Source organism: Protopterus annectens, chromosome 4.part1 (assembly GCF_019279795.1).
Source record: "Protopterus annectens isolate FY-2018-M chromosome 4.part1, PAN1.0, whole genome shotgun sequence".
NCBI lineage: Eukaryota > Metazoa > Chordata > Ceratodontiformes > Protopteridae > Protopterus > Protopterus annectens.
The window spans coordinates 481947221-481961585 of record NC_056734.1 but is presented as its reverse complement, the minus strand read 5'-3'; the positions used below and the strand labels follow the sequence as shown (position 1 = coordinate 481961585).

The window sequence follows — 14365 nt, the reverse complement described above, 5'->3', positions numbered from 1 at the left end:
AGGCTCTTCAGTCTCTGCCATCAAGGTTCAATTGGCAGCTATTTCCAATTTTCACGAATCTATAAACCCACCTTTAATGAGCAACAGATTGTGTAAGACCTTCTTGAAAGGTGCTGCACTTTTAAGACTACCGATTTCTCATCCTGCTCCTCCATGGGATCTCGATGTGGTGTTACGTGCCTTAACTTCCTCCCCCTTCGAACTGGCAGCGACATGTGATTTAAATTTTCTATCGTGGAAAACTGCCTTTCTGGTGGCGATTACTTCTGCCAGAAGGGTTTCAGAGCTTCAAGCTTTGTCTGTAAAACCTCCGTACTTGGTTTTTCACAAAGACAGAGTATCTCTCAGGCCAAATCTATCCTTTGTCCCTAAAGTTTGTTCCAGTTTCTGCCTACAACAGTCATTAGAACTCCCAGTCTTTTTTCCGAAGTATTCTAACAGAGCGGAATTCATATTCCACACACTAGATGTCCACAGGCAGTTGTGTTTTTATTTAGATAGGACCAAACAAACAAGGAAAACAGATCAGTTGTTTGTATCCTTTGCAGACAATAAATTGGGCAAAGCCGTCACAAAGGTCACTATTGCCAAATGGATCAGGGACTGTATTACTCAAGCTTATTCTTATTCTAATAAAGAGCTTACCACCTCTGTCAAAGCTCATTCTACAAGAGCTATGGCTACTTCGATAGCATTTCATTCTAAGCTTGCCATTAGTGACATTTGTGCTGCGGCTACATGGTCTTCCCCGCACACTTTCATTTCCCACTACAAATTGGATGTGGCATCTAGAGGACGAGCTTCATTTGGTTCCACAGTGCTCAGGAGTGTTTTCCAATGAGCCACCCAGGATTTAGGTGCTAGGGACGCTGTCCCATCAGTATTGAATGTAGGCGAGATAGGATCACATAACATCTTTTAGTTATGTACTTACCATAACTTTAGATGTTTGGGATCCATCTCGCCTACATTCCCAATAACCCACCCTCCTTCCCCCTTCCTTGGAGATCAGAGGATATCAGAAGGTCCGAATCCTGTTGTTTCATCTTGAAACATCTGACAATGTTATATAAACAAGTTGTGCATGTGTGCATGAATGCGGACAAACAAGATCTGGGGGATTAGTGGTGGTGCATCCTGGGATAAGAAATAGCTCAGCCAATAAGAGGCCTCGCTCTATAGCATAGCGTGCCGAGTCGGAGCCGAGGGATCGGCTCCGAGCCCATCAGTATTGAATGTAGGCGAGATGGATCCCAAACATCTAAAGTTATGGTAAGTACATAACTAAAAGTTTTAATATTTTCCCCATTAAACTGTGGTACAATGTTAAATCAGTCTTAGGAGATTTTACTTTCCATTAGCATGATAAGTACTGGGTAAAAACAGAATTGCAAAACTGAAAAATAATGAACAGGATTATTAGATTCTGACAGGTATCTATCCATTCATGCTTAGCAAGTCACAGCAGACTCCTGTAGTGACCCTTTGTGCAGTCGCTGCCATTCACAGAGTTTACTAAGCAAGGGTAGGAAATGGAAGTAGACTACAAGACCTTTCTTCCCTATAAAAAGCCCTCAATTTACAAAAAGTTATTAAATTTATAGTATGGTAATAGAACAAACTCACACAAAACCAAGAACTGAACTAAAACTAATAACAATCCCAAACTGGTCAAATGAATGGTCATGCCAAAATAATAAAACTTTATTTATTTTAAACAAAGATTAAGAACTTTTGTTTGTTTGTAACTCACATTTCATCAGAATCAACCATTTAAAGCATAAAAACATTTTAAATAACCCTCCTAAAAGTCACATGAAAACATTGGCCAATCAAATACATTGTAGCCTGTTTCAAAAAATTGTAACAAAGTTACTAAACCTACATGTTCCATTGTCCCACTAAAACAAATACAATTCATTTATATTTGTAATACTAAAACACATTAATTGTTTTTTTTCTGTTCAAATTGTTTCACACCACATAAGAATTAAGTCTTAAAATACTACTTATGGATATTTGCTCATTCAGCCCAGGGCACGTAAGTGGATTGAGTCTTATTTGCCACAAGACTTCCAGTGCTTCAGTTAAATCTCCCCATGGAACACCCCTGAGATTTTTAACAACTATATCCAGTCCAAAAGAAACAAATCGATCGGATTTTTACAAATATGCTGGTATTGTTTTTGTTTTTAATATCAAGATTGTGCTCATATATTTAAACTCTCAACCTTCTTTGCATTTGCCAATGTAAAAACCACTACATTGTTGGCACAGAGCAAGATAAATCACACATTTTGAGCAGTGTGGGATTGTTATTAGCTTTGATAATAAGAGAAAGTTGGTGTTTTATGATGGATGGATGGAATTTGTTGGCATAACTGGTTCTGTTTGGCATCTGAAGTTTGAAAAACTTCTGTTAGCACAAAAACATATGAAGGGATTCCTGCAATCCAATTTTGGTGCATAACAAATGGCCAGATTCTGCAGATGAGATGTAAGCAGCAATTACTTATGACCAAGAAACCAGCAGAGACTTGATAAAGAAAATGTTTTCAGATTTGCTTTTTGGCTCTTGATGGTTTGTTTTTATCATGTAAAATTACCTGATCACATAATCTGACCATCTAATTTCAGGTTGCCAACTTCAATCTCCAGACCTTCTCCTGTATCATCTTTATAGCCATGTATGCACATGGAAGTTACTTAGTACTGTAATGGGGGCCAAGAGGTATGTTAGAAATTGTACCTACTTCACAAGTACTCTATGTGAATGCAGTTTGTAGTGATGCTATGCCACACACACACATGCGGCTGTCCTTGCATAGTGGCAAACATCCCTGTGTCCATGATTGTATACACTTGCTCAGAGGGTTTGTTTACACTCCCAGCTCTTGCCATTGAGCTCTGAAAATCATCAGACTTGGGACCTCGTCCCAGTAAAGAAATAAGTTGTATAACTATCCTGTCCCTCAGGCTCCTCAAGTGATCCTGCACACTGCTTACACTAAATTGCCTGTGTCACATGCAGGACTTAAATCCTTCTCTGTTGTGGTATAGCCTTTTTTGCTACCGTTTAAAAATCATACTTTTCCATTTTGTTGATCAGGTCATAAGTAAAGTGCGTTGTTAATTTAAGTGAAATGCTATGCATGAGTAGGCCAGAACTTATAGTTTTAGCTATTTTAAACTGAAATGTTTTGGATTCATTATTTTTCCTTTTGATTTTCAGGAGAGCCTCTTCTGTGTAGCAGCTGCCTTTGGTTCATTTTACTACTGAAATATCCGGAAAAAGAAATGAAGATCCAGCTGCTTATCTTCACATTTGTTATATTTTCCCTTTTTAACTTTTTTGTTAGTATTGTGTATGTGTACTCTTATATACTCATGTCGAAAAAGCACAATATCAGTATATTAAAAGGCATTTACACATATTCAGCTATCCTTTTTATATTACCTTCAGCTACGTTTCTTTAATGTAAAACATCATAGATATGCCATGATAAATTTATTGTTTGCCTGTATTTTAAAAATGTCATGGAAAAGTCTAAACAATTATAGAAAACAGCTGTGGTCTGAGGGTTAGTTTTGCAATAAAAGGTGTTTTATACATGTGGATCAGAATACACTTACAGCACATAGTGTATAATTCCATCACTGGTGAAATTTATAGTTACTGATCAGATTTGTGCAGCATAGTGGGTCAGTCATTTAAAGGAAAACTCTACCCCAGAACTAAAAAAATTGTTGCTTTCACTCTATCTTTGTTTCCTGACCTATTTAACATCTCAAAATCCCTCTAAGTGCTTTATTTGTAATGATGGCCTGTTTTCCACAACATGGCTACCCATGTGGCTTAATGTATCAATGTGATCTTGTTCTCCCTCATTCCTTTCTCTTTCCCATAATGCTTTGTATGACTCATGCCAGAAATAAGGAAGTAACTTTGAATTCCTTTGCCATTGGCATATAATGGGATTTGTGTGAGACACTTATTTTCTTTACCTTCCTATAAAAGGACTGCTGCTTTTCTGTTTCTAATCAGCCTCATTCATGTTTGTTTCAGACCTTGTTTTACACTATTCTTAGGAAGGTATTCAGCTACAGCCAGAAAAGTAACTAAATTGCAGGCCTTTGTTCAGGGTTTTCTTTTGTAGTTCAAGAGGAATTGAGAGTCCCTTCCCCCACACTACTGCAGATGTGTTAAAATTGCCACTGCACATAGAGACCCTTGCAGAATCAATTCCTCTTAGGCACAAAACATTATGGGAAAGAGAAAGGGCTGAGGGAGAACAAGATCACATTGAATCATCAAGCCCCATTGGTAGCCATATTGTGGAAAATAGTCTAAGATTACAAATAAAGCGCTTAGAATTATTTTGAGGTGTTAAAATAGGTTAGGAAACAAAGACAGAGTGAAAAAAAACAGATGTTTTTTAGTTATAGGGTTGAGTTTTCTTTAAGCTCTCTTCTTCACAGATACTCAGTCTGTGGTTCAGGCCTAAACTATATTTACTGCCTGTGTGGAGCTTACATATGCTTAAAATATCTGAGTGGGTTTTCTCGGAGTACTTCTGTCTTCTTGCACTTTCCAAAAACATGTTGATCAGTTGGCTGCACTGAAATTATCCATATGTGGTGCATCTACTGTTGTCCATGATGCCCAAGTCATGACTGAAAAGAGTAAAAGAATAAGGGCAGGATTCACGATGGCTTGCACTGAGTCTAAGAGTAGTGTAAGACTCCATGCAGCCATCATGTCTGACGTGCGATAGGGGCGAGTAAGAGAGCTCCTAAAACGGTTCTTACACGGACAGGTCTTGGATATGCAAATTATCTCACTTGCAGCCGAAAGGCATGCAAATGAGGTAATTTTGCGATCCAGCAAGCACAAACCTGTCCGTGTAAGAGCCGTGTTATCTGCAGAAATGTATTCAGTTGACAACTGAGTACCGTTCTGCAAATAGCACAATGGAGCCTTGTCAGCTGCAAATAAAGGTTGCATATGTTCCAGGAAGCATGCCAATGGCCAAATATGTGGCCACTGGCAACGTACCCCCATGGAAAATTAAAATAAATTTTTTTTTTGTTTTTTGATGTTTAAACATAGCGCAGCGCCGTGCAAATGGGCTGCGCTGTAAAAAACAGAAAAATAAAAATTTAAAACCCACAAACGTGGGTTTTATGCAAACCATGAATTTACAATGTAAGGGAATAGCAGGCTGAAAACAACATGGCCACCGACTAGGGGTTGCTAAGGGGGGAAGCTCAGTGTAAGACATGTAACTAAGCATTACTAGGCAATCCTATGTAAATGAGAGTTAGGATAGTGAATCGCACTTTTACATAGCAAATGAGCACAATCCCTGGAGTGTAGGAGTAGGATAAGGGGGAGTAACAGAGTAAGAGATAGGTGAGATCACAGGGGGGTATGTATGAAAGAAATGCAGCTCAGTGGAGTAGAGTGACATGTGAAAGCTGTCAGTCACACATCATGGAAAGAAGTGCGTCAAGAAGTAGACATGGGAAAACCAAGAAATGGAAGGTGTACACTGTGGATAACACCAAAGTTTCTTGCTGGCTGTGCATTTGTGCGTGTGCGCGCTCGGAGGCCCGAGTAAGATAGGGTGCGCGTGTGTAAGTGCGAGTGCATGCGTTTCAGCTGGAGTAAGCATGTAGAAGCTTGTTTAAAGGCCTGTTAGCTCATTTGCGCTGGTGCATGCGCGTTTAAACCCGAATAAGCAAGTTTTAGTCCGTCTAAGCATGTGTGCTTGTGTGTAAGCTGCTGTGAGCGTGTTTGCACTTGTTTGCGCGTCACCCCCCTGAGGAAACAGAAAGGAAAAAGGAAGCAGAAGAAATTGTAGGAAGCTACCAGGGAATACTAGCAGAGGTAACAGGTGAAAACATTCAGAAGCAGGCAGTTACACAGGCAGAACAGTAGCCCAGCACTTAAAACTCTGCAAACAACAGTGCAGTATGTTTCTCTCAGGAGACACTGCAACACTGGAGTAAGCTATTAGAAGTGAAAACTGAAAAAGCCTCACTCAGACAAAAAATGCTAGGGGCTGCCATAGCTGTTATAAGGTGACATATGCAACATGATGAGGGTGGTGTCAATGCAAATGCTGCCAGACAACCCACAGTGAGGAGACAGAGAAGAGTGTACAGGCCCAGGGTCACCTACCAGGGCTTACATGAGCAGGAAATAGTAGAGCGCTATAGAGTGGACAGAGACCTCCTACAGAAAATTGTTTAGCTGTGCAGGCCATGCCTTACACACACACAACCAACAGAGGGGAACCCATCCCGGTGGAAACCAAGGTATGTGTTGGCCTAAGAATGCTAGCAACAGGTACCTTCCAGAGACCAACTGGTGATATGCTGGGGATATCACAGGCATCAGCATCCAGAGTACTGCACCAGTTCCTGGATGCCATGTCAGCACATGTCGGTGATTATGTATATTTCCCCAATTCCCGTGAGGTATTGGCCAGCAATATGCGTCTCTTCCAGCAAATAGTGGAATACCCTGAGGTAGTGGGTGCAATAGACTGCACGCACATATGCATCAAAGCACCAGCCGGTGAGCGGGGTAGGGTCTACTTCAACTGCAAGAGCTTCCCCTCCATCAACTGCCAGGTTGTGTGTGATGCCCAGGGCATAATACTGAATACATGTGCTGGCTGCCCTGGAAGTTACCATGATTCCCATATCTGGCATCTGACGCAGCTGTACCAGACATTTGCCAATGGGGACATCCCACATGGTCACCTACTGGGGGATGCTGGCTATGCACTGGAGCAATGGCTGATGACACCCATCAGAAATGCACACACACCTGAACAGGAATGCCATAATGAGGCACATGCACAAACACGTAATGTAATAGAGCGTGTGTTTGGGCTGCTCAAGTCACGGTTCCGGTGCCTGGACACATCTGGTGGAGCCTTGCAGTACTCACCAACTACATGTACCCAAATTGTCATGGTATGTGCTATGCTACATAATATGATTCTGCGAAAACAGCTGCAGCAGGACCAGTATAGGCCCGGGCCAAACAGCCCCCCACCATTGCCAAGGCCATCACAGGCAGAGCATGATTCAGAGGAGGAACAAACCTGAGCCAGCCTCAGTAGGCAGAAGGAGGCATGCCCAGTATGCCTTGGCCTTGGCAAAGAGGCAACGCATAGCACATACACTGGCTCAGTAGGAACCCTGGAAATGATACCTCTCTTTGACTCACACATATAGTAAAAGGGATGCCTAAGTTGACACAACCTGCTTTCAAACATGTACAGGGAGTGTAGTATGTGCATCCAACATAGGCAGCCCTGCAGCAACACCTGAGGCATGATTGCCATGCGTTAAGCAATGTAACACCATGTAGTATATGCAAACTTGATAACCCTGACTAACATACTACCCTCACCAAGCATGATGCCACAATATGAAGACAAGATGATCAATTACAACAATTGGCTTAAGTATTGCTGTTAGTCAAAGGGGATCCAACGCCTGTCAGCCTGGGATGACATGCTGAGCAAGACATGATGCTCCACCTGCTAGGGATGGCTTGCACCTATCACCCCTGGCCTTTTGGATACTGGCAAAGCCTGTTGTCACCCCCATAGTGCCTTGAATAGGTAAGGCTCAAAACAAAAACCACTTCCATAGGTATCACAAGGGATAAGAAACTAGAAATGTTACCCAATGCCAGAAGTCTAAACTGCAAGATGCATGCAGTCCAAACTCTCCTCAGCATGGAGAATGTTGATATCTGTGCAGTAACAGAAACCTGGTTCAAGGCTCACAAGAACACCCTAACACTACCAGGTTACACCTCATACCATGCTTTACAGCCCCAAAACATGGAACAAACTACAAAAGGAGGGTGACTATCAATAATTGTCAAGGATAACCACACCCCCAGGTTGGTGCCACAGCAAGAAGCAGAACGGACTATCCATGGGCAAGTAACAGTGGCTAAAACTGCCTCCCAGTTTGTAGTCTGCTACAGACCACCCTCCTAAATCCAGGAACCACACTTGGCCTACTTGAAAACACATGAAAATATGAAGGTCTCTCCAAACAACATTATATTGGGCAACTGCAACTACCCAAACATAGACTGGGAGCATTATTCTAGCTCCAACACTCTAGGGCAAAGGTTCCTAGAATTCATAAACCAAAATGCTATGGAACAACTTACCGCTCCCACAAGAGGGGTAAGCATACTGGACGTGATAACCACCAACATGGAGACTCTATGCCCAAGACGAGAAGTGTATCCCTCACTGGTAAGATCTGATCATAGAGTAATCTCACTGGATATTCACATCCCGACCCCAGTCCCTGGCCAGAAAACCACAGTGGAAAACATGTGTAAGGCAAATTTTGCACTCCTCCAAACTGAGGTGGAATCCGTTAAAGAACTTGTGCCTGTGGAAAATATGGCCCAGACCTCAGAACCCTTTATAAATGCATTCTATGAACACCTTCAGGAATGGATTATGCAATCCCAAATAAAACCAAGACCCAATCCTCCAAACACAGGCATCCGGCCTGGTGGACCCCAGCCATTACCAAACCATGCAAGAGAAGGAGGAAGCTACTACATGATAGAGCAAAACCCAAAAAGGGAAGTCATCTCTGATCAGTATTATGACAAAAAAACTATGGCCACACATAAAATCCTCTAAGGCCAGCTTCAAGATAAAAATTGCACAGGACGCTAAGGATAATCACAAGGCTTTCTTAACTGATGGTAGGACCCTGGGTGGGAATTCACAGATATGCTCAGAATTAGTCCAAAATGACAAACAATACACCAAACCCACACACATTGCTAACATCCAACCTGACAGGTTCAGTGCAAAATCCCCCCCCCCCCACCAAAAGGCCAAATATCTATCCCAACAGAGTGCTGTCCCCCTGACATTGCAGATGCTAAGGTAACAGCCAGCGTCTCCAAAGCAAAATACACGGCATCAATGGGACCAGATGGTGTCCTGGGCTGTGTCTAACATGAACTCCAAGAAGAATTGAACACCAAATAAAACTACTGCTCAATCTCCGTCTTACCACAGGATATGTACCCAAAGAGCAGTGTACAGCAACAGTGGTCCCTCTCCACAAAGGTGGTGACTGAATGGATACTGCAAACTATCACCCCAGAATCCTGACTAGCTTGGTCTGCAAAGCTATGGAAAGGATCATCATGGACCTCAGAAATAAAGATATTGGGGACCTACAGACACTGGACCCTACCCAGTGTGGTTTTCTTAAGGGCAGATCCTGCTCCTTAAACCTGGTTGAGTCATTTGAAACAGTCACCAAGGCCATTGATGAGGGGAAGGTGGTGCACACAGCATATCTGGACCTTGCAAAAGCCTTCCATACAATACCCCACTTGTTCATTATAGATAAGCTCACCAGCTTAAATATAAACCCCTATGTCAGTAGATGGGTTGCAAACCAGCTCAAGGACAGAACTGACATGGTCAGAAATGCTGCAGCCATGTCAGACTCCAAACCAGCTACAACTGGCATCCCACAAGGCTCAGTCCTGGGACCTACCATGTGTGGTATATATTTCTCAGAGGTACAGGCCAACATGGATGGACTGTGTCTGAACAAGTTTGCAGATGACTACAAACTGGGCACCATATCTGACCCTCCAGCTGACACAAGCATCCTACAAAAGGGCCTCATAGAAACAGACAACTGGTGCCAGAGCCATGTCATCAAGCTAAATGCAGAAAAGTGTATAGTCATCCCCTTTGGAAAAACAGTAAGTGCCCACCAATTACCACATAGGTGTTAACCCATTAAGTACTTTAGAAGTAATAAGAGACCTGGGGACACAAGTTGATAGAAATCTTGCATTTGACAGCCATGTGGCCGTAGTGGTTAGAGAAACATTTCATATACCCACCTAATCATGAAGGTATTCACATCTAGATCAGAGGAGGTCATTGTGCCTCTTCAGTCATCCTTCATCAGGCTCACAATTGAGTGCAATGGCCCTTGTGGGATGTACCTTAGCAGACACCTCCAGCAACTGGAAAGACCCCAAAATTACCTCACCAGGAGGATCAAAGGGCTGTAACAGATGCCATGTGTTGCCTGATTAAACAAACGTCAGCTCCACACAGTGGCATACTGCCTGCCCACAGGCGATCTGTGCCTGATGTATAAAGCCATGTCCAAGCTGGAATCAATGCACATGCTGCACCTTGTAAAATCTGAATGCCATTGAGCTTTGCACATGAGAGACCTGAACCTCATCACTGACATAAATAGGACATGCTGTAGTGATTGATCCATAACCCAGAAGCTCCCTCCACTCTTGAGTAAACTCCCAGTCCAGGTTAGCCAGAGAGTCCCTCATTGACTCTCTTCAAGAGGAATCTTGATGAGTGGATGGGAGATTGTAGGTTTACCCTGGGTATCACTTTTATGTCATGGTTAGACAGAGGCACAGTATACTAACCTTGAAAAATGTCATGGCAAACTCCAGTTAAAATGTGTGTTGAAGGACAAACACACTCTCTGACTAGGATTAGAAATGGCCTAGGGCACATAGCCTAGTGTTTCTCAATGTCCACTCAAGTTGCAGAATACACTACTAATGTTGGACAAGCCTGGTTTAAGTAGGCCATAGCTGAACAAAATGCAACATGGTCATATTTGCACAACTGGCCCTTAACCAGTCTGGTGTGCTCAGTATGAATATTTAAAGCAGTGATAGGACTGAAACCCAGGATACTGTCCACCACAGTGAAAGGACTGAACCAGTACACTATACAATATTACAGTGTTTGGTCAGTATGAAAGAATGTTGACAAGTGTATGCAAACTATCCCATGGAAACCCTGCAGGCACAGCATAATCCCTGTTGGGTTCAGACACAAAGCAGTTGGGCAGTAAGAACACAACATGACTTCTAACACACAACTATAAATGTCAAATATTGTTCAAGTTCACACACAACCACAAATGTGGTGGACCTCAGATCTCAAGATATGGAAAGGTCACACTGGGCATGCTCACACACTTGATAAATGAGACATATGCCAGGCAACAAACCATGGAAAGCCTGAACTGGGCATGCTCACACACTTAGGCCATGTCTCAGTATAGCCGTTGGCCACACATATCTGGCATTTGTATGTGTTAAGCCAGGAACCTACCACAATACAGCAATCTGCCCAGTGCACACAGTTAAATGACAACAGAGACATAAATAATATAGTGGAACCCTCTCATATTCAAACATCTTCCACAGATACACAAGTTGTTCATAGAAACAGGGAAAGCTATGGCAATAAAGACTTGCAAACAGTTTATCAGCAACAAATATTGTGCATCCAAAACATAAACATATGGGTGTAGAGGTCAATACTAGGCTGTTTGCCCTAGGGAATACATAAGCCTAGCCAGAGTGTATTTGGCGTCTGCCTCCCCAGTACAGTAGCCTACTGTGCCTCTGTAAAGTAGGTCACAGAATGCACCATTTAAGGCTAGTGTGCTGTGCCTCCATCAAGCAGGGACACAGTGGAGATCCCAAGGGTTGAATTTGCAATGTCACATCCATGTGGCTGGAGTTTTCTGGAAGAGGGTTGGCAAGGGGCTATGTCTAACATTAATTGGGATTCAATTCCAGACTGAGGGGAGCCTTATCTGCAGTGTCTGGACAATTTCACTGTCAAAACTTGCAAGTGATGATTGTGAGGGATTGAAGTGTCTTGCCAATACTGTTCAGAGATGTCCTCCCTCTGTGGGATATTGCTCTGTAATGTATTAGCTCACTCCTTCTGTTGTACAGCTTATATATGGCTGGTGTAAACCAGACAGGTCTCCTGTTGTGGAGGAGTCTTGGTTTTATTTGGGATAGCATGATCAATGCAAGCCTTCCGGATGCTCATAGAATGCATTTGTAAAGGATTCTGCAGATTGGGCTGTATAATCCTCCAGCATGGGGCCTTTGAAGTATTTCACCCCAGTCTTCACAAGTGCAAAGTCTGCTTTTGTGAAATACTTTGTTTGCACTGATAACCTTGCCTGGGGGTGGGGATGGGATATGGACGTCCAGGGAAAGTTGTTTATGGTCAGATATTAACAATGGTGGTCTACCTCTGGTGTGGAACATAGAGTCCCCATGTTACTGATGGTCAGGTCCATTATGTATTCCCCCTTGTGGCTGTGGTGACTGGTTTTGCCATAGCACATGGATTCACAAATTGTACTTGGCTGTAGGGTGATGTTGTTGAGGCCTGAGTAGTTCCCCCACTCAATATTCCTGTACCTGAAGTTAACCACTGTAATGGTGTATGTGAACACCTTCATATCCTACACTGTTCCCAGGGAAGCCAAGTGTGGTTCCTGGATATGGGAGGGGTGGTCTGAACTACACACCAAACCAAAAGTCAGTTTTGCACAATGCTAGTTGTATATGTATGGCCTGTCATGCTTAGTGCAGTGGTAACAACCGAGAGGTGTGTGTATCTGTGATGTATATGGATACACCCCCTGATTGTGCTGTGTGTTACAAGTCCTGTGGTCACAAAGCATGGTATAAAACATAACCTGGCAGTGCTGATGTGCATATGTGACCCTGAAGTAGGCATCTGTTAATGCATATATGTTATATCCCCCATACTGAGGGATAGTAATAGATGTACATACCTCTTTCTAAATAATGATGTCAGCACCCTATAAATACTGCAGGAGAAGAAAAGCTACCCAGTAATTCGAATAGTGCGCTCTGCTAATGCATCTCTTTCAAGTGTCATAACATAGTTAGGTAGGGGGTTGAATCCTGCAAATGCTCAGTGTGTGTGTGTGTGTGTGTGTGTGTGTGTGTGTGTGTGTGTGTGTGTGTGCGCGCGTGTGTGTGTGTGTGCGTGTTTGGGGGCGGGGGCAGGGTGTGTGCAATTCTCTTTGAAAGAAATGGCCCTTTTGGCAGCTGGAATAACACACTACATGATGTACATTCCTCTTTGTAAAGACTGATGATGTCAGCACCCTATAAGTATAGCAGGAGAAGGGAAACCACCCAGTAATGCGAATAGCGCACTCTGCTAATGTGTCTCTCTCAAGTGTCATAACATAGGTAGGGGTTTGAATCCTGAAAATGCTCAGAGTGTGTGTGTGTGTGTGTGTGTGTGTGTGTGTGTGTGTGTGTTTGGGGGGGCAGGGTGTGTGCAATTCTCTTTGAAAGAAATGGACCTTTTGGCAACTGGAATAACACACTACATGATGCACATTCCTCTTTGTAAAGACTGATGATGTCAACACCCTATAAGTATAGCAGGAGAAGGGAAACCACCCAGTAATGCGAATAGCGTGCTCTGCTAATGCATCTCTCTCAAGTGTCATAACATAGGTAGGGGTTTGAATCCTACAAATGCCATGTGTGTTTTTGTCACACAGATGTCCTTCAAGGATGCATCTGCAGTCATAACATATGGGTTTTCCTGCCTCAGGCAGCCCTTCGGTCGGCCGGATTCCAAAGTTTGGGTCTGGCCTCGGCTGATGTCGCACTTTCCCCGACGTCAGAGCTTCTGGGGTATAAAGGCATCAGCCGACACCATTTTCCCCAGTCTTTCTTGCCGCGCGGTGCCCGAAGCAGAAGCTGTTCGCAAGTGCCGGTCGGTCGGATCCAGAGATTTCAGCTACCGAAGACTTCGTAAAAAGCTGGCACCCGTTGGGGACTCTTTCTTGCCTCAGCCGATGTCAGATAAAGTAAATAATTGTTTAACTTGTGGGAAACAAATACCTCATAAGGATTTCCATTCTTACTGCCTTCCTTGCTTAGGCCCAGACCATGACGTATCAGCTTGTTTAGCCTGTGCCACCTCCAACCGACGGACTCTTAGACGTCGGTCGGAGTTTGCAGAGGAATTTTTTGGAACCGCTTTTGCTTATAAAATGCCGTCGGAGACTCCGACTTCGCATTTGGTCAAAAAACGCAAGGAAATGGACCGACACTCGCGGCCCGTGGTTTCGGCTGAAACCACGGCTAGGTCTACCGCGAGTGTCTTGGTTTCGGCTGAAACTGAGTCCACGGTTATTACTACTACCGAAACCATACCTCCGACCACCGAGGCCAGAGAGGCCCCGGCTGAGTCAGCTTCAGAACTCCCTACCGAAGCTAGTGCTCAAGACTTGTCCGACACCATACCTTTGGACATTTCTACCCCTGCACGTGGGGCAGCTAGGCCCCCAGCTTCTATGTCTATTAAGGCCTTTTCCAGGGCTAAAACTGCCAAGCTTTCAAAAACTTTGCCTGCCAAATCTACTTCCCAGAGGCCTTCCTCTAGTTCTCAGATTCTCGGTCTTGCTGAGGACCTTATATCCTTAA

The 14365-nt window shown here is 43.4% G+C and overlaps 1 protein-coding gene across 1 annotated transcript in view; it reads left to right on the top strand.

The window, feature by feature from the left end:
• Positions 1 to 3434, top strand: part of DYNLT2B (dynein light chain Tctex-type 2B) — a 602204-nt gene extending 598770 nt beyond the window's left edge. Inside the window, exon 5 of the mRNA XM_044070295.1 lies at positions 3233 to 3434. Within this exon, the coding sequence (XP_043926230.1) occupies positions 3233 to 3280 (48 nt within the window). The 3' untranslated portion in view covers positions 3281 to 3434. The remainder of the gene's footprint in view (positions 1 to 3232) is intronic.
• Positions 3435 to 14365: the final 10931 nt, after the last annotated feature.